This window comes from Arvicanthis niloticus, chromosome 21, assembly GCF_011762505.2.
Source record: "Arvicanthis niloticus isolate mArvNil1 chromosome 21, mArvNil1.pat.X, whole genome shotgun sequence".
Classification (NCBI taxonomy): domain Eukaryota; kingdom Metazoa; phylum Chordata; class Mammalia; order Rodentia; family Muridae; genus Arvicanthis; species Arvicanthis niloticus.
Window position 1 is genome coordinate 48,666,663 of NC_047678.1, and position 20,801 is coordinate 48,687,463.

A 20,801-nucleotide genomic window follows, 5' to 3' on the forward strand; every position below is an offset into this window, starting at 1 on the left:
CTACATTGCCACTGTTTTTTTTTCTTCTGTTGCCTGTTTTGTGAAATTCAGAAGCTTACTGTTAAGACCATTACCAGAGTCTGGCAGTTGCAAGCTTGAGATCCAAACTCTAGGGAGATTAAGGAAGAGAACCTGACCAAGGTTGAAGCTAACTGGGTCTTAGCGAGTTCCAGGCCAGGATGACCACATAGGTATAGCTTGTCTCAGAGCAAAGCCGCAGATAAGCAAAACAGTGTCAAGGATCTGCTTCTCTGTGCTCTCCTCTAGAAGGTTTGCAGCTTCAGGCCTTAACACTTAAGCTGTAAATGTATTTTAAGTTAATTTATGCATACAATGTAAGGGTCTAATTTAATTTTTTCTCCATGTGGAGTATTTGGAACAGTTTCTGATAAAATCCTCTCTTCATCTCTCTCTCTCTCTCTCTCTCTCTCTCTCTCTCTCTCTCTCTCTCTTGCTCTTACTCTCTCCCTTTCTCTCCCTCCTCCCTCTCTGTATGTATATGTACGTACACACACATACACACACACACACACACACACACACACACACACACGATAACACAATAAAGAGACGGTATCTTTATCTCTTCCAATCTAGATGTCTTTAATATTTTGTCTTCCTAGCAACATGTTGAATGAAACTGTTGAATGTAGACAGTCTTTTCGTGTTCCAATCTTAGTATGATCTTAGCTGTGAGCTTGTCACGATGGTTTCATGCTGAGGACCTCTTCTTCTATATTTCACTTTTTAGAATATTTTTGTCTTCAAAGTATATTGAATTTTGTCAAAAGCATTTTGTAGTGGCGTACTCACTTAGTGCCTGTCCTTTATTCACTTCATAAATTACATCAAATTTATTGATTTGCCTTGGCTGACCTCATTCTTGAGTTTAAGGGATAAATCTTACTTAAATGAGCTATTTAATTCAGTGTTTTTTGGCATTTTGTAGGGAAGTTTTTGTTTATCGGGAATTAATTGGCCCACACATTTCTTCCCTAATAGCAACCATGTCTGGCTTCAGCATCAGGATAAGTCTGGCTTTGCAAGGTGAGTTTGGAAGCACCACATCTCTTTCAATTGTTTGTATATGTATTCATGTAGTCTCTTTATATGTGGGTATGTAAATATATAACATATGGAAATACCCTAAAGGGACGGAAAGCTAGCTAGTAAGTAAGTCCAAGTTGAGTGGATTCTACCAGGACATGGAAGTCAGAGACTTTCATAATTCCTCTTTGGTTTCAACATGTTTCTCAAGTATGAGCTGTCTCCTGAACGTAGGGCTCTCTGATATGTTAAAATGTTTTTAAACTTTGTTTCATGTTTAAAGGGCCATTTTCCTGTAGCCTGCCTCTTGACAGCTCCAAATGACTTGACCTTGCTGTCCATGACATGCATAGTCTAGATTAACGGTTGGAAGTAGCCTGTTCTGCCGGGCTTGCTGAGATATGCTTCCCACAGGTTGTGACTAGACTTGCTTTTACAGTACTTGCTGAATTTAGAATCTAATGCTGGGACAAGCTGTGGAGTCGCAGCTTAGCTAGCTTCTTGGATTTTTTTTTTCCTCAGCTGTCGGTATTGCGATACCATTTGGAGGGAGGTTACATAAAGGATTCCTCTCCTACCCTAATGACTTTCATCACAAAGCAAGTGCATTGCAATAAAAATGAGAACGGAGGCTTCAGAGGAAATGATGGAGTGTATCTCTGTCAATCTAAGACACATAAACTGCACATTAAAGAATAAAAACTTACAGAACCACATTTCTTTTATTCTGTTTTACAATTTGTTAGGACAATAAATGCTTTTAATGTTTAAAAAAGCAGTTAAGGAAAGCAGCATAAAGGAGAGTTAGAGCATCTAAGGGACTGTTGTCTTGTAGGAGAAGGTCTCCAGTGCAGAACAAGCAGCTGCACTTCACCCCCACCACTGCCTTAATGACCTTCATCCTGTTGGTGCTTACAGAAATAGCATTGCATAGAGAAAATCTGTGAGAAGGTTGGAGTGTAAGAAAATGTATCAGGACTCTTCAGAACGCTACCAGATGTGTTCGTATGACAGCAGAAGCCTGGGCTGCTGGGGGTCAAGTCTAGTGGGGTCATATCAGAAACGGTGGAGTGGCTATGGCTGTTCAGAGTACTTCTGATTTTGTAAACATGTCAATCCTGTGACTGTCTCCTAGAATATATCACCCAGTGGCTACTGCTGAATGGATATCTGCACAAAGCCACTTCCCAAAGACCTACGTGCTAAGCCTCTCTTCTGTTGTTGATAGGAGGAGCTTACAAGCTTCGCTAACAGAAAGAGATCCTGCATTTTACTTTCTCATTTCTGTGGAGTGGCAAAGCAGTTTTGAAAAAAACAAAAGTAGGCCAAAAGCTCAGAGTTTCCAAATGTATAACACAGTTTCCTAAGTTTGTCTCTCCCAGGCATTCACTATAACCTAGGTTTGTGTAATTTCAATGTCTTCATTTTTTGTTTACTTAAAATACTGAGTGAAGAAAACCCATCACCACTATAGAGTTCTCTTCCATGCGGAGAACATAATGTCTGTGTTCATTAAAAATATTTGGTTCTGTGTTTATCACTATGAGTCATTTAAGGATACATCTATTTGTAAAATAAACTGTCAAGGACTACTTAGCTTTTTTAATACAGCGAGAGACAAATGGACAAAAGCTTTTGCAAGAGATTAAACATCACTAAGCTTGCCTTAAAAGTGGCCCTGGAGTTGGCCTCCCCCTCTTCCTTCTTCCCAATTGTGAAAATAAAACAAAAAACAAAACACTCCAGTCACGGAGGAGACATGTTTTCTTTCCTCAGCACTAAATGCTATTACAGGCATCAGCCAAAGTAGCCATCCAACAATCTCAGGGTTGTAGACAGCCATGGAAGTGCCAGCCTGAGCAACGGTGCTTTCTTGGGTTCATCACCAGTCATCAATCAATGGCTCCATCTAGGAGGCTTTCATTATTGATCCCTATAGGGGTTTACAGATAGGAATACAATCTCTGATCAAGCCTCTTTCCTTTCCCCTGGATAGTATTATTTATAGTCACTCAAGTAAGATTAAATTTCTCTCAGAGAAACCCTGAAACATCTGTGGCCTAGCCCAAGACCTCATGTGTGTTCACATACTTGACCTTTTATAAGCACATGGCCAGAAGTGAACCACAACTGGGACATGGTGTAAATGCTGGGCTTTTCTATCCTCCCAACCATCTCATGACTTTCAGAAGTTGGCAGCTATTCTCTTTTCAACATTTACAGAGCTGGACTGTATATTTGATAACCAAGACTAGTTCTCCAGTGCCTGTCAACTGTTAACAGAGACTGGGAGATAGTGGAATCAACTAGCTGTGGGGTGGGAGAGAGTCCTCTGCTAAACCATTCTGATGCAGCACCAGAAGTCCAGGACCTCATGTAGAACAAAGTGATGTCTGCCATCACACTTGCAGAAGGCAGACACTGGATAAGCCCTTTACCAGGGAGCATTTAAAACAGATAATATCATTAAAGCTGTAAGCACATTTTGAAATGTATTATTTTTTTCTTGATAAGTCTATCATGTAAATCTGTAATTAGGGACTTCTAAAATAGCTAACTTTTTAAAGCACAATACGCTATAATTGTCTATCAAGTCAATGAGTACTCAGGGACTCTTTAAGCTGCTGATTACCTTCTTGCTGTGTTTTGGAAGAACAAGTACTTCCAGAAAGGTTCCTTCTACAGTTCTCTTTAAAATAGCACAGGTTTGAAAATGTACTGGTACCTGCCAGGTTAGCACTTCTTACGTTACTACTGGAACGGTCTCAACCATCATCAAATTTATTGTCCCATATGAGGACCATACTCAGACTGACTTCTATTTTGTAATCCAAGCAAAATTTTATCTAATTGAATAAAAGTTTTCTGTTCTCCAGAGTCCCATAATAAAGCCTGTCAGAGAAAGCTTTATCAATTGTTTATTTCTTAACAGACTGTCACTATTTTATCTCACTTAACAGGATACACAATGGGCTGGACCATATGGTCCATTTCTAAGTCATTCTGTCATGTATATGTCTGCTGTGTAATGAACCAAACTGAATCTTTTACCAAGCTATGTTCTATGATGCTCATTTATATCTAATAGTTAAGCTGATTCCTCCTATTCCCCATGTTCTTAACATAAACAGCAGGGGCCATATGTGCTATCATTATGGTACATGTGGGTATTCTACTAGTATACACTTTTATTTCATAATGATATTGCATTTCATTGGCTTTGTAATCCGGCTTTGTAATTTCTTCCAAATATAAATCAAACAGAAGCTAAATAAAGAACAATGACAAAATTATTTAGGCATGGAAACCAGTTAGGAAATCTCAATTTTCTGCCTGCCAACTCCCCGTTCATGAAAATTTCCTTTCTCAGTTGTGGGGGTTGTCTGGCCATTGGCTGTCCTAGGAGGCCTGATGAGACAAACCCCATAGCCACAGCTAAAAAAGTCACTCCATCAAATGAAGATATGGAAACATCTAACTGCAATCCTAGCCGTTGGGTGATTGAAATGGGAAGGGCACAAGTTTGTGGCCATCTTGATCTTTATAGCCTGTCTTAAAAAAGATAAAGGGGAGGAAGAAGAGAAGGAGAGAAGAGAAAGAAAAGGAGGAAATCTGCAGGTAAGAGCCCAAGGTGGACTTTGAGAATAAAGTCTTTGGATCACAAGTTATTATTCCACTCTTAGATGAGGTGTAGGTATCCATTTGGGGATGCTAGACCAAGGGCAAGCACTGGGCACAACACTCACTGTCTTCCACTCAGGAAGTGACAGGAAGGCTTCTCTAAGAAGACAAATCCGAATGAATTCTCAAAAGTCTATGAGAAGAGCAAATGAAATAGAAGACAGTACAGCTAATGACTCAGGGAGTAGTTGGTGTTCAAGAAACTGAAAAGAAAACAAGAGAGAAGATATAGGAGGAAGAAAAAGGGGGTCAGAGGTGTATTCTTCCACACTGATACACACACACACACACACACAGACACACACACCATCATAGTTCCATTTACCTCTTTGTGCTGGCACTAAAGTGGGCACCTTGGTGCAATCTCCACTCCCTAAATGAGCCTGATGAAATCGTCTCTATTGGTGATCTGTTTCATTTGGTTCTGGGGTGCCTTTGTAGCTCTAGCAGAGGATCCCGTCTGGCTCCATTCATGTACAGCAGGCTGTTAGACAAGTGGATGAACCCATGCCCATCTTTCCCCTTTAACACAGCCAAGCGGGCTATAGAGGGGTCCCACAAATTACAATATGCCTCAGAAAGAAGGCAGACAGTTTCCAAGACAGAAAAGGTGAGTAGCCTGGGACTAAGAGCCAAGGCTTCAGAGAGAGATGCACAAGGACTAGAATGAACAGCTAGAGATCATTCTTTGTGGGAAGACGGTCTTGAAGCCTAACTCTAGACGGTTTGCCCAAAGACCTCTCAGGAACTTCTCTTCAAGGGAGGAAAGAGCTTAGACATTTCCTTCCCTAGACCCAGCTACTGGCCTTAGAGCTGATAGCTACCATTCAACACTGATAGGCTTGACTCTTATTTCTTATGTTCCCATATTGGAAAAAACAAAACAAAAACGAACTTTCCTACTGTGAGAATAAAAATTACATAGACATCAGAAAGATCTTTGGATCCCTCTTCCTGGAAAATCTCAGTCAACCTAGAACAGGTACTTTGTCATTGAGAGATACCAAAGATATACATGTAAAATATAATATTACAAGTTTCTCTGTGCTTGCACAATCTAGATGTTCAGTCTAGTGGCTAATACTGCCAGAAGATGCAAACTCACCCTCCTATCAGGTAAGATCTGGCTTCTAGCCCTTTTATCAGTTAAATAACCTTCACCTCTGCTCTGTGTGTATGAGGGAGGGAGGGACAGAGGGAGGAAAAGTAACCGTTGAAGAAGATTTACCAGTTTATACAGGAATATATACAGGGTTCAGGTCAGGGCAGGACATATGGTCTAACCATATGTCGTTCACCTCTGAGTAAATCAGTTCCCTCACCTCTAGATGAAACAAGCACAGAGAAACTACATGTATATCTTTGGTATCTCTCAATGACAAAGTACCTGTTCTAGGTTGACTGAGATTTTCTAGGAAGAGGGATCCAAAGATCTTTCTGATGTCTACGTAATCTTATTCTCACACTAGGAGAGAAAGTTTGTTTTTTGTTTTCCAATATGGGAACATAAGAAATACGAGTCAAACCTTATCAGGTGTGATGGATCTCACAAAGAATGTTCCAGAATGTTCCCTGTAGCTCTTTATAGAAGTAATAGTAACATCAGGATAGTACAAACTCTACCATATCATTTCAAGTTCTACCAGAGCTGCTCATGGTATGTGCTTCTAATCATTTCAGAACAAACACTCTTTGTGCACACTGATGAAAAACGTCTGAGAGCTGCAGGTGGTAGCCCACATAGACGTGGAGTTAAAGCAACCAACTGTTCCAGCTTAACTGTACTGTTTATAGCCACTGTGTCTCGGCACATTTTATTGTCTGTTTTTATTCTGACCTGAAAGCATAGCGGAGAAGTTTCATATCATATATTTTATCTGTTTAAGTCTGATTCCTGTGAGAGGATTTTGCTGCTGCTGCTGCTGCTGCTGCTGCTGCTGCTGCTGCTGCTGCTGCTGCTGCTGCTACTGCAGGGTTCTTTTTAAAGATTTGTTTTTATTTTTCAAGTTGTAGGTATGTTGGTGTGTATGTGTGTGCACAGGAGTGCAGTTACAGTGGGCCTGCTGTTCCAGGGATTCACCAGTCATACACTGTGACACTGGACTGTAAAGGATTCATTTTCAGTGCTCAAGTGTTACATAAGATTAGCACTAGGTACAAGGAACAGATTCAACACAGAAGACAGGGAGCCATAAGCATAGGTTGAGAAAAGGGGTACCAGGAGACCCAAGGAAGGTTCATTGTCTTAATCACAATGAATGGAAGGAAGCCAGGGACATGGTTTATGGTAGAGTCATTGTCTTGCACGTGCAAAACACTGAGGAGACAAAGGCATGAGAGAACAGAGGAGGAAGAGAGGAGGAGAAACCTGAGGTGAAGGCTGGCTATGTCCATTCTACCTGACAACTAGAATTTTTTGAAAAAATAGGTGGGAATAGTTTGATTTGACCCTTGACATTCATAATATATTCCAATTCCTATTTAAAAAGTAGTAAAGTTAGTTCTCAGCTCAATTTGGTTTGTGGCATTTGCTCATCATATTCCCAAATCAATAATTAATTTTAAATGCTTTGAGGTCCCCACTGGTAATCAATAGGCACTCAATGATCAGCAAGTACTTTCGGCACAGTGCAATTTTCACCAGCAGGTAGGAGGAAAACATATCTTATTAACATTCTGGGCTACTAGCGAATAGTATACTATAGAATACTGAAGGAGCCTGGGAAACACCTGTGCCTTCCATGTAACTTGGTTCTTGCTGGTCAGCAGGCAGTTTGAAAGCCAAAGCTTTATGTTTAGTCCCCCATACTGCAAAGCCCAGAGGTAAAGTCAGGAACCTAAACCCAAGGCTATCTCTTTCCCTGAGGTCCGCCATCTTGTTTCTGAAACTTGGTTGATTTCTAACACAAGGGATGTTGAACACAGCCTTTTCCAAGAGAATTGATAATCCATGTGTCAATAATCAGCCACGTAGTACATTAATGAGCTTTATTTGAAGAACTATGGTATGAAACATAGCTATGGTTACAGCTTCCTAATGGTGCTATTAAAATGCTGCCAAAAGACAGCCCTAGGGTCAAGGAGATGGCTCAGCTGGTAAAGTGCTGGCTTCACAAAGGCTTCATGAGGACATGATTCTAGTTCCCAGGACCCAGGTAAAAACCCACAGCATGGTAGAAAGGATTGTAACCCCAGCACTGGGGAGGGAGAAACACATGGATCCTGGAAAATTGCATACAATCTTGTGGGGAAGTGGGCTGCGAGAAGCAGCTGGGTGCTTGGTCGAGCATAGGCCTGGAACCCCAGACACTTATTGGACAGCAGGTGTTCAGCTCTGCTCCTGGTCCCTGGTTCTTTTCATTTAGCTTCAGCCCTCCACAGCTCCTTTCACAGAGAGGTCTATGGCCATCAGTCAAGAGGAAGAGTGCCTCAGGCTCTCCCACATGCAGATGAGGTATCTCCAAGCTCTCAGACCAAGCCAATAGGTGTTATCTGCTGCCAGACCCTAACCAACCCTAAAACTATATATAAGGGCTCTATTTAGAGGAAGTAACGTGTGTAAGCATCATCCTGGTGTCCGAGAGTTTCTGTCGTGAGAGCTGTAACACTTGGGGAGAGATCTGCTCTCCCGGAAACTGCCTGGGACACCAAGCTGCCTCCTTGCCAGCTAGCCAGCTTCTTATCAGCCCAGCCTGGCCGGCTCAGCTTGGAGAGACAGGTGCAGCACCTGGGAGTGACCTGGCGGTGACAGTAGCCAGCGAGCAGAGGCAGCAGCAGGGGCAGGCAACCTCCCCTCCCTGCTTGCACTCTGTGCCCTTTGGCCTGGACCTCCCGCACCAGGCCGGGCCCTCCTGACAGACAGTGGAGACACGGGTGGAGGCAGCAGCAGAGACAGTAGTGAACCCTCCCTGCTCTCACCCTGTCCCCAGCCAGGAGATTGTCATGGGATGCCCTCCCAAACAAGGGACCCACACAACCTAGTCAACCTAAGAGACTTGATAAATTTTAGGGTAATGAGAGATGCTGTCTCAAGACCCAAGGCAGATGGAATTTGATGAACACCTATGTACACACAGCTACATACACACACACACACACACACACTAAATAAAAGAAGGCAATCCTGAATCCTCTGTGAACCACACTTTTGGAAGATTTAGAAGAAGTGTTATGCAACTCTAGGCTGAACGTGACCAGCAGAATACCTTTAGCCTGTGGGAAAGAAAGTGAATTAACACTTACAGAGTAGTCAGCCAGGTGAAAGGCTAAGCAAAGACAGAGTCTGGAGGGAGACATAGACCTGAGTTACAAGCAGGACACTGGGAAGGAGCATCCGGAGCAGGGCTAACATTTACAATCACTGTAAAGATGTGATGAGCATCTATGACTCAACTACCCAAAAGACCATACGGTGTAGGGTTACTCTTGAAGGAATATCCTATTGCATCTCTGATCCAAATTCCACCTGAGGGAGGCAGCAGCATCTGTGGCTGACAGGGCCCATACCTACGGCATGATCACCCACTGGTATAAAAGGCATCTGTGATCCTTGCAAGAAGCATGAGAGTCAGAGTGGAGCCAGCACAGGCTCTGCCTCAGCTCACTTTCTACAATGGGATTAAGTGACACGAGCAAAATAGAAACAAAGGGGACTATCATTTATTTAGAAAGTTCTAAAATTCTAATAAATTCTCATAAAATGTGTATCAGGACTGAGGAGTTTGAATTTTACTTATGCTTGGGCAGGTTCCCTCTTAAGAGGTTGTTTTTCATCTAGCTAGCTACTTCTGAACTCAGCTGAGCAACTTCCCACAGGTCCCATCCAGCAGCCTGCTTCTTAATCTCTCTCCATCAGCAACTTATTTAATATTCACTACGCACAGGCTGCTACACAGCTTTCTTTATTCTTATTCAATTTGTCTGGAAAGAATAGCTGTTTTAGACATAAAAATCTGAGCTCACTGAAAATAAAACATGCATATGTGTATATATGTACATATATATATACACATATTCATATATATATATGCTGTGCATGTGCATGTGTGCATGCATGCGTTCACACATACGGGTGCATTGTGCGTTTATGCACATGTGTGCACATGTGTACACAGTGTGTGTCATGTAGCATATATGGAAGTGCCCATTTTCCACCTTGCTTCTTGGGCATTTATTATACTACTAGTACAAATGATTAGAAGAAAAACTATCCATAAGGAAGAAAGCAATGAGAATAACAGGCTACAAAGAGTTCAAAACACATTTTCGTCTGATCGTTCTTATTTTTACCTAATATTGCTGGTAAGCTACTTGGGTTTGGTATCTTTTGAAGCTTCACAAATTTAAGCTAATAAAGTAAGTGACATTCAAGTCAAGTTCAAATTCTCGAAGAAGATGAATTACATGGTGTCTAAGATTTTCTCTAAGTTTAAGCTTTTAAAAGGCTTTGCAAGGTTTGATCAATAAAGCATGCATACCACATATCATAACGTACAAAAGATAATTGTTGAGTCACACAAATAAGACTGTAGAATGTAAAAGTTATCTGGGCCAGTTGTAGTGTCACGAGTCTTTAATCTGCACAGGGGGGTTTCTGTGAGTTCAAGTTCAGCCTAATCTACATAGGACGTTCTAGTCTGGCCAAAACCATATAGTGAGACTTGTCTCAAAAAATTATCTTGAAGTAGAAATTTCACTACAGTGTCTCAAAATTTATGTTAGATGACTTATCTGTTCACAATGATTAATTCTGTGTATAGTTTTGGTTTTGGTTTTTGATATATGAAATAAAATTAGTTTGATCTGATTGTGAAGGATGCCAATTACCTAGAAGGACGAAGGTTTGGTTTGAATTATATAAATACATAGATGAACCGCTCAGGGAAACAACTTGCCTTATTAGGACTTTTGTATAAACAACTTGGGAATATAAACTGAAGATCAGGAGCAGCTACTCCTTACCACATGGGCATTAGACACCAGCTGAGGGCTCATTTGTCTTTCCAAAGGAAGCTGGATACAGAGAACAGGCAGAGAAAGAGGATATATTGTCTTCAGACTCTTTGGATGCATTCAGTCAGACCATGTGGTAGAAGTGAGAGTGTCAGGAGGACGATGTGCCAGGAAAAGGTGTGATGTTGAGAACAAGGATGCTTTAATACAGAGATGTTCTAAGCCCAGATGATCATGGGCACTAAGACTGAAGGCACTAGGGTCTATACCATTTACTTCCAAAAAGAAATGGGAAAAACCAGCCATGAGCTTATTGACATAAGCAATACCAGAGCCTCAGGCTTGTCTTGTTACAGGAAATAGACCAACTCATATGTTCCTGATTTCCAATAGAAAAGAATTTGATGTAAAAGAACAGAATCATATTTGGAGTGGGAATGGAGAGAGAGAAAAAGACAAAAGAGAGCTGTAAACATCTGCAGGTGTGTCATGGACGGAACCTACTGAACCACATCGCAAGCAAGGCTTAATATTTACATATCAAAAATCAATAAATACTCCTGATGTAGATATGTTTCTGACCCTAAGAATAGCAAAAAATTATACTAAAACAGTAATTATTAATGTAAATATCTGTAACAAATAGTAGAAAATCTTCTGCAAGGAAAGATAGCCAATTGCACTAAGTCCTTCCCCCAAATTCTAGAGATTCAAATCAGCTGAGTACAAGAAAAAAAAATGCAATCATGTAAAATGGCCAACAACACACAGAAGTGTGTTTTTCTTGGAAACAAACTAAAATTACTTAGGAAAACTCTAATCATGTTAATTTTCGCTTATTTTCAAATTTTAAAGCTTTGATAATTTACAGTCTTATATAAAGATGAAAATCTAAGAAACATTACATTTCCTGAAAACAGATAACATCCAATACAAGCGTGGAGTTTTTTTTTTAACTCATATGCATATATTAATATCCTTTCATGCTTATAAATTTAACTTAAAAAAATCTATTGTCTGCCTTATGGATGTGGAAAACCAAGGCACAAGGAGGCACACAGATAAGAAGGTACTTAATTCCTATTTGAACATTGTGACTCCCCATGTGTAATGACCACACTGTATTTCATCTAGAACTTGGACATCCAGAGAACAGACTAGAGCTCCAAAAGAGAGAGAACAAAAGGTGGGGAGAAACATCAGTGGAAGGAAGATCAAGGTGCGGCCTTAGTTGGAGTTACAGTTTGGAGTGGACTCTTGTAGACGCTTCAGGGTAGCTTGACAAAGGAGAGTGAACCAGGTGAGCTGGAGGAGAGAGAGCTCCCCGCTCCCCCTACATGGGTGATGATGGCCCACCCCTCTCCAGGCTGAAGTCCTCCTTAGATGAGAAAATCACTGGCTGAAAACTAGGTGCCCGAGTGAGGGGTGCCATGCTAATTGACATGAGAACTAAGTCCTGGCATACTGGGGTATGTAGTAAAAGTGAAAAGCAGGATCTGAGGCCAGACAGATGGCTCAGTGGGTAACAGCACACCCTGTACAATATGAGGGCCTGAGTTCAAGTCTAGCCCCTGCTTTCTAAAAAGCTGGGCATGGTTGCACTGAGCATCTGAGGTGGGGTGGGACATCTCATTGACCAGCCAGTCTAACTGAAATCCAAAGATTCTGGTCAGTGAGAGCTTTTGTCAAGTCAGTGAGGCAAGCAGCCATATAGAAGACACCCAGTGTCCTCCTCTTGCTTCCAAATGTACAGGAACTTATACTTGTACACTCAAATGCATGTATACACTCCAGCACACACACATGCATGCATACATGTGTTATGGGAAAACATGCACCATACATGTTACACACATACACACTCATGCACATATGTACACTCACATACATACTCACATACATACACAATCACATACATACACACAGTCATGCAACACACACATGCACATACACACACATGCAAATATACACACATGCACATACATACACACATATATACAACACACACTCATAAACATACACACACACACTCATGCCTATACACACAAATACATACACACATACTTATGCATATACACACACTCATACACATATACACACTTGTACATGTGTACACACACACATACTGATTCAGCATACAGCACAAACAGAAATGCTACCACCTTTCTATGGCCTGGAACCTCATACAGGTTGCTGACCAGTCTCCCTCAGTTCCACCTTTGTAAAGTATTGGCTTACAAATACTCTAAGTCTCTTGGATAAGCATCTTAATGATTTTGTTGAATTTGAAAGACCTAGCATCATGGAAAACACTCAGGGTCTTAAGCACAATATTGACAAAAATGTCAATTTTGTTTTGACAAAATGTAGTATATTGTCATGAATGTGGTGAGACCTTGAGTTCTCAGGGACAGGCACCATCATCACTGGGGAGCCTCACCATCAACTGCCCTCACAATTAACATTCAAGCTTCTCCTTAAGAAGCTGAGGGACAGAAGGAGAGTCAGCAAGGGGAAGAAAACCAACAGGAGAATAGAGCAGAATGAAGGCCTGGAACTAGTGATTAGCCATGCCAGCCTAATCGGGTCATAGGACTCCCTCAGACAAAATAAGGTATTCCAGTCACAGGCTCATTAGAATTTAGAGTGGTTAATTTCCTCCTTAGCTGTAAGTCGCTACAAAGGCAGAAATAATGCAGGTCCCAGTAAAATAGAACGCTCCTTCAATTTTATTTTTAAAACTCCTAAAGTTTTGAATATTTAATATATTTTTGAAAATTTTATAATTTGTTGTATAAGATAAAATTATTGTGGGGTGCCTAAAGAACTGATCAAATTTTAATGACCAAAATCTAGATGGGTATAGAAATTCTGGCTCAGTTCTTCGAGCCAAATTGTAGAAAAGAAAGATTGCTTTGGAAAACACGAGAATTATTTATTAGTGACTATTGCAGCTCATCTGTTGAAAGCTTGTCCTTTGAGGCTTAATTGTGAATAGCTGACTTCCAGAGCAGCTAGGATGCTGATTAATTAATTCACCTATCTGTTACTCCACGATCAAATGACTATAATGACATAAAGAAGCAACATTAACAGTGGAATTCAGGGTAAACACTTCTAAGCAACAGCAAAGACCAAATTGCTTACCATATGGTACTTCCAGTGGATGCCCTGTCACATCGCACCACCCAATGGGGTGGATGTCCTGGCTGTCGGCATCTATCCAATAGTCATACTTATGGTCCCAGCCATCAAAATGAATCTGTTAAAAAAAAAAATGTGGGGGGGTATTGAGAAATGAGGAATTACTGTTTTGCGATTGCTATATCACTATGCCTTCATTAAAATATTTGAAAACAAATATCTGAAGGTGAAATTAAAATGGCATGTATCACACCTTGAAGCTGGAAAAAAAACCCATCTTAAATGTGTTATCATAGAGCTTTCTAACAAAGCCAAGAAAGGCTCCTGGAACATATTGTCAAATAAATTAAAGAGAAAATGAAATTTTTCAGATGTTGGCTAAAACTGGGAGGAGTAAGGCCAATGTGTTTTCTCAGCTAAGATGATTCTAGAATGGTAAACAAAGCCACTTCTTATCCCCAGCAACTGCTCTGTAGACACCATAAACATTATGTCATGGTCATTGAAATACCATTCACCAAGTTGACACCATTATGAGTCCATTTCTGATGAAAATGGTGTGAATCAGAGCACAGAGGAGCCATCCTTTCTAAGTCCTCACACATGAGCAGAGACTCAGATATAATGGAGGTGTGCTGAGAAGACAAAAATTCCTGGGGCCAGGAAAACAGCTCAGGAGTACAATGCTTGCCTAGAAAGTACAAGCCCTAAGTTCAGGTCCCAGTGCACACACAGGATATTACTGGATAGATAATATGTGCACTAGAAGTCTTGTGATAGGGCAGAAGTATCCAGAAGCCCATTTGGTATGCAGACTTATGATCATTTTATATTTTGTTAATTAAGCACTGAGACATCTGAGACATATACACATGCATACACACACACACACACACATATATATATACACACATGCACATGAATGCACACATACATTCACATATATATGCTGCCACATATCCTAATTATACATATAAGAAATGAAAATTCTAACAATGTATGAAATAAAAAATTACACATTTATTTCTTGAATATACAAAGCTATGTTGTAAAACATGTTCTGAGGTTGATAAAGTAAATTTTGTATAAAGTAAAACAACAAAGAATTCTATTCTCCTATGTATTTTTTGTTTGTATTGACAATTAAATAGCAAATATATCATTTTTAAGGTAAAATTGTTATGCATGCCAGCTTTGGTGATACAGATTTATCAACCCAGCTACTGCAGAGGCTAAGGTAGAAGAAGCCCAAGTTCATGGCCAGCTTGGGCTGCAAAGGGAGTTCACGGGTAGCCTGGGCAATATAGTGAGACTCTGCTTTAAAATAAAAACAGAGAGAGGAGAGAGAGAGGAGAGAGAGAGAGAGAGAGAGAGAGAGAGAGAGAGAGAGAGAAAGAGATATTATAACTCAGTGTCCAGTGATGTAATGATTGAGCCAGTCCCTGGCATGTATGAAGCCCTGGGTCCTCAGTACTGAAAAACAGGAAACAATAAATAGACTAGAGGTCTAGAATCATACAAATCCAAGAAACATAAAATTGATCATATACATGTGTATATGGTATGTATGTATGTACCTGTGTATATACGTATATAGTGAGCTCTGATAATTTTTCTCAAGACTCATTTCTAAGTAAGTATTTTTCAAAGTGTGGTTTCCAGATCGGTGGCATCAGTACCATATGGACATGTGTTAGACATGCAGATTCCTGGATCCCCCTCAACTCTCTGAACCAGAAACTTTAATGTGTAGGACCTTGGTATATATAAGGTGTTCCTTCCAGATGTATCAAATTGATGCTGTGGCTTAAAAAAACAATGACCAAGGAACATTTGGAAGATATATTCCTGCCCGTGTGTATGTGTGTCCATGCTCAAATGTGTGTAGTCAAGACTTTGCAGATGGGCAAACATGCTTATATACATGTTCACATAGCTATTAAAAATTAATGTCTGGTATTTTCTTCTATTGTTATCCATTTGCTTCAGGAGATGTGGCTCTTACTGGTCACTCATTCAGCTGGAACAGCTAGCCAACAAGTGCAGGGATCCTCCCACCTTCACCTCCCCAGGGCTGGCATTGGACACACACCTCTAGTCTTTGCTTTTCATGAGGGTGTTGAGGATTGAACTCAGGTCCTCATGATTTTGTGGCAGTAAGTTTATCACCTAGTCATCTCCCTAGCTTAGGAGACCGCATTTCTACCAGACTTGGCCTTCTGGCCAGTACAGAGTGACCTTTCATGCAAAAACTACACAATGACTGGGTTTTGCTGTGTTGCATTTACTATATAGTTATTTTTGGTTTCTGGGACAGGGTCTTGGAATACACAGGATGTCCTTAAACTCTCTATACATTCCAGGTTGGCCTCGAATATCACACCTACATCTTAGCTTCCCAGGTGCCACAGCCAAATTAAAAATGGAATCCCTATGTAAAGGAAGAGATTCCCGATGAGCCCTTAATGTCTTCTTGGAGAAATTTTGCTACTTGTAATCTAAGTCAGAGTGAAATTTAGCACAGCAGTCATCCTGTGCTGAGGACACACTGGCAGCAGTTCAGAGTTGGAAAAGCAGCAGGAGGTTGAAAGGCACAATGGGGGAAAGAAACAGCCACAAAAATAAAACGTTTTTAGGGGGATGCTGACAAGACCTTGGTCGAACGTGAGTCTAAATACTTGTAGTTTGAGAAGTTAAGATACCATGCAAAGCCCATAGGAAACAAAAACATGAGAGGTCACATTTTGAGTGCAGAGACCAGTGGGACTGTCTTTAATCACATCTTCAGAGTTGGATGGAGCCACTAAAGCCGCAGTACTTGGAAAAAGAAATCAAGAGTGCTACTCCAGACCAGCTGTTTGAATAGGCTAAAGCCAAGAGCCAATGTGTAAAAGAATTGTAAATAGCTACCTGCCTGATAATTCCTTTGTTTTAAAGAATAACCCCACTGCACACCTGATCACTCCTGGAATCCAGTATACAGAGTTATTATTAGACATACACATAAACAGATGAATACAGACAATAATCAGTGTTTAAAGAAGTATCCAGTAGACACAAACTAGGATGACCCAGGTCTTGTAATAAACAGACAAGAACTTTAAAGTACCTGTTAAAATATTTTCAAGAAAAGTACTCTTAATAAACACACAGACAGAGAATCTCAGCCTAGAAAGTGTAAAGATGAAGCAACAGAAAGTTCGAGAACTCAGTGCAAAATCTTTGAGGTCAAAACATTGCCCAATGTACAGCATATGAGAAAAGGCAAGAATGAAGACAAATAGCTGTGAACAAAGATACACAGAAAGTACAACCTGAGGAACAGACAGCATAGGGCTTACATGATAAATACTGCCCTGGAGACTTCCCAGGTAAGATCAAGTCTTAGCTGCTGAAGGAAAGGACTGAGAGAAATATCGGGAAAATAGTCACAACTGAGGCAACCCAGAGGATGTGGGTAAAATCCTCTCTACTTTGGCTCAAAACACCCCATTACAAATTTAAAAAGAATGGGAAAGCTCAATAAATAAAAGGGAAATAAGGGTTATGAAAATCATGGAAGGACCGGACAGTTGGCCAACTTTGCACCAGAAACGGGGAGTCACAAGGCAATGCCAAAGTCTCCCAACTGAAATTTTACATTCTACATTCCTTCAAAGATGGAAACAAAGAAATGGCAATTAAAAGCAGAGAGGTAATAAGCTATAGATTTTTGGTACAAGAAATGTGAAACAAGGCATTTTATGTTGGAGGGAAATGCCAACAAATGCTAACACTTCAGAGGAGTGATGGAGAGGAAGGATGGAGAAGACAGGCAAGGTGAGGACCACACAAGGATCCAGCCCAATCACTATACAGCAGAAAAAAGCAGAAGAATCACATGGTCATCAACACTAAAAGAAAACATATCTTATGAAATTCCATGCACTCTGACAGATAGATTTGTAGGCAGAGAATGGGCTCCCTCAGCTCAACAGGGAGAAGAGGATATTCATAGAAACGAACAGCCAGGACCATATTAAATTTTATTTTTGGGTACTTCACACATGAAAAAACAACAGTATGAAGGTAAAATAATAGCTAGAATTGCATTATTCACACATGATATTTTTTCTGGAGAAAATATAAGATTGATTAAAAAAAGTAAGAATTTAGCTATAGTTCACGATTAAAGAGAGACATAAAATAATTGTGTTCCTACATTCTGACAGCAAACTGTGAAAAAAAAACTTGAACAATCTATTTTAGAATAGCAACTCTTTTAAAAATGGAAGGCACAGGTATGGTGGTGTCGAGCTATAACTCTACAATTCAGGCAGAGGTGGCAGGAGGATTGAGAGTTACAGTTTTTACAGTTTAGCCTGAGCTAAACTGGAAGACCCTGTATGTCATACCTTCCCCATACCGCCCAAGGGACCTCTTAGCAAAGCATGTAAGAACATAACAAAAAAGGAAAGACCTCCATGCTCTAAAAACATTGGTGAGGCAAATTCAGTATGGCGCACATCAACAGAGAACATAGTTATGCCCAGAAGACTATAAAATGCAGGAGGTTGTAGATGATATTTCTCCCATAATGCTCTATGAGTTTAGCAAATCTCACTGAAAACAGGAGTCCAGCACTTGGAAAGCCGAGGAGAAAGCAGAGGAGTGACTCTGAGGTCAGCCTGCCTCCGTAGCAAGTTCCAAACTAGACAGACCTATGAAGGGACAACCTTGCCACAAAACTACATAATAAGGCAAAAGACATCAGGGTTTTCTTCAGTATCACTGAGAAGCTCACTGTGAGACTGCACAGAAAGCAAAATGATCCAGCATGTCCTGAATAATTTTGAAAAGAATGGCAAAATTGAGAGATTCACGTCTGACTTCTAGTTTAGTAACAGAACACTGAACATAATGGACACACACACACACACAATTTTAAAATAATATGTCAAGGAGTATTTGATGGAGAAAAGACAGCTTTTCTACAATATCTCTGGAGCAGCTATTTTGACAGCCACACTTAAAAGAAAACTGAATCTCTCTTACAGTCCACAGGCCACATACAAGTTAAACTGACCTTACAGTCCACATATACGTGAATTTGAAGTGGATCATAGATGCAAAAGCTAAAATTGTAACACTCCAGATAAAAATTTAAGAATCAGATAAAACTTTTGTGATACTGGGATATTTGAGGATTTTCAGACACATGTGACAAACATTCAATAATAAATTTAAACATTCAGTATCCTCTATAATCAGAAACTCCAGTTTCCCAAAATAATTGGTAAGAATAAGGAATGTTAAGCCCAGACATTTATCAATGTTAATATTAATATATTAATCACACTAAAGATAGCAAAAAAAAATCCAATTAAACTGTGGACAAAAGACTCAATAGACACTTTGACAGACGAAGGCTTGCAAAGGATCAACAAACCAAATTCCAAAGCCATTCTGCTCAGGGAAACCCAACCACGTCCCAGTGTTAAGCCCAGATGACACCAGTCATTATTAAGGCTGGGGTTCTCCCATGCTCTAAACCAGGGGAGCCAAGACAGAATACACAAGACAGGCCAAGCAAGCCTAGGACTGCCTTGAGGAATTGGAGTTTTGTAGTTTACCTTTTGTACAACTGGGTCTAAAAAGAAAAAAAAAATAGCACAAGTTTTGAAGTATCTTTGACAGTAGATGCAATGCTTTTATATACTCTGCTCAACATTTTCCTGTGTCCATTAAGTGTCCTCAATTATCATTTCCCAAGCTGGTCATACTTATGAAGGGACATTTTCTAACCCATCAATGTGATGTTCTCCTCCCTGAGGGCATTATCCAAACTCAAGATACACAGAAAAAAATTTGAACCCATAACATCTTTCCGAAAGATATTTTCATCATTTTAGATCTCTATCTCTCTGGAGAGAAAATCCAATTATAAAAATTCTAACCAGATGGTCAAGTTATTAGAGGCAATTGGCACTGATGGATATTTACAGAATTTCTCTGAAAAGCAAATGGGCATCATGAAAACCGAATCGTTTCTGGCACCGTGGTTCATACATATATAATGGTTTTCCCAGATCTGAGATTCTATAAAGCAAATACAGACTCTCCGTGGTTCCACTTCTATGGTCTTGAAACATAGGCCAAACCACTAATTAAGCATTTCTTATATTACTGTTGTCAAGCCACTGGTACTAACTTGGCATCTGGAAATTATCAATAGCTAATGCTTTGCATAGTTAGGGGTTAAATCCCCATGGTATAAAATTCAGTAGGCATTAACTTATTATAAATATAAAGTCATGTACTATCTGAGAAGACGCTGTCTTTCCACTGGTCCTAATGATCTCTTGCTCAAAGCCCACCCTGGAGCTTCCCTGGAGCTGCAGTCCAGTGAGTTTACCTCTCCTCAGTTACCTGTTCTGGTACCATGGATTTTAGTGTTGTGGTTCATATAGTGTAAGGGCTCAACCACATTGTCTGAACAACATGTAAGATGGCAACCTTGATAGATGGTAAATAAAATATTTAGAAAAAAATTTAAATTCCAGTCACAATAATTTTATTATCATAAATAATTACTATAGTTTTCAACTGCCAAATGATTTTTAAATATTAATTTACAGTTGAACGGGCTTTGACCATATATATTCAAATCTATTCAACTGCTTATATAAATTATCAACACACAGTGATTCTAACTTATTTAAATATACTCTTTACAGTATCTGACTCAGCTTCAGTTTAATGCATAGTTTAGATAACTCAAAATTCATTAAATTGAAGCTAGACCCTTAGATTTCATTACTGGACAAGAACTGAATGTTAGTATGTTATCCTGGGATCTATTACTCAGAGCTACTGGTGCTAATGAGGTTTCAGTTTATCATGCTGCCTGTGAGCTTGGCTCTGACATTTATTAAAGAATGACATTCGGGCTTTCAGCTATGGCAGGTTGGGTGTCTGTTCCATTACAGGCAGAATGC

The 20,801-nt window shown here is 40.0% G+C and overlaps 1 protein-coding gene across 1 annotated transcript in view; it reads right to left on the reverse strand.

The window, feature by feature from the left end:
• The window catches only part of L3mbtl4 (L3MBTL histone methyl-lysine binding protein 4), a 373,346-nt gene that overhangs the window by 186,242 nt on the left and 166,303 nt on the right, over positions 1–20,801 (reverse strand). Inside the window, exon 11 of the mRNA XM_034483726.2 lies at positions 13,828–13,942. Within this exon, the coding sequence (XP_034339617.2) occupies positions 13,828–13,942 (115 nt within the window). The remainder of the gene's footprint in view (positions 1–13,827; positions 13,943–20,801) is intronic.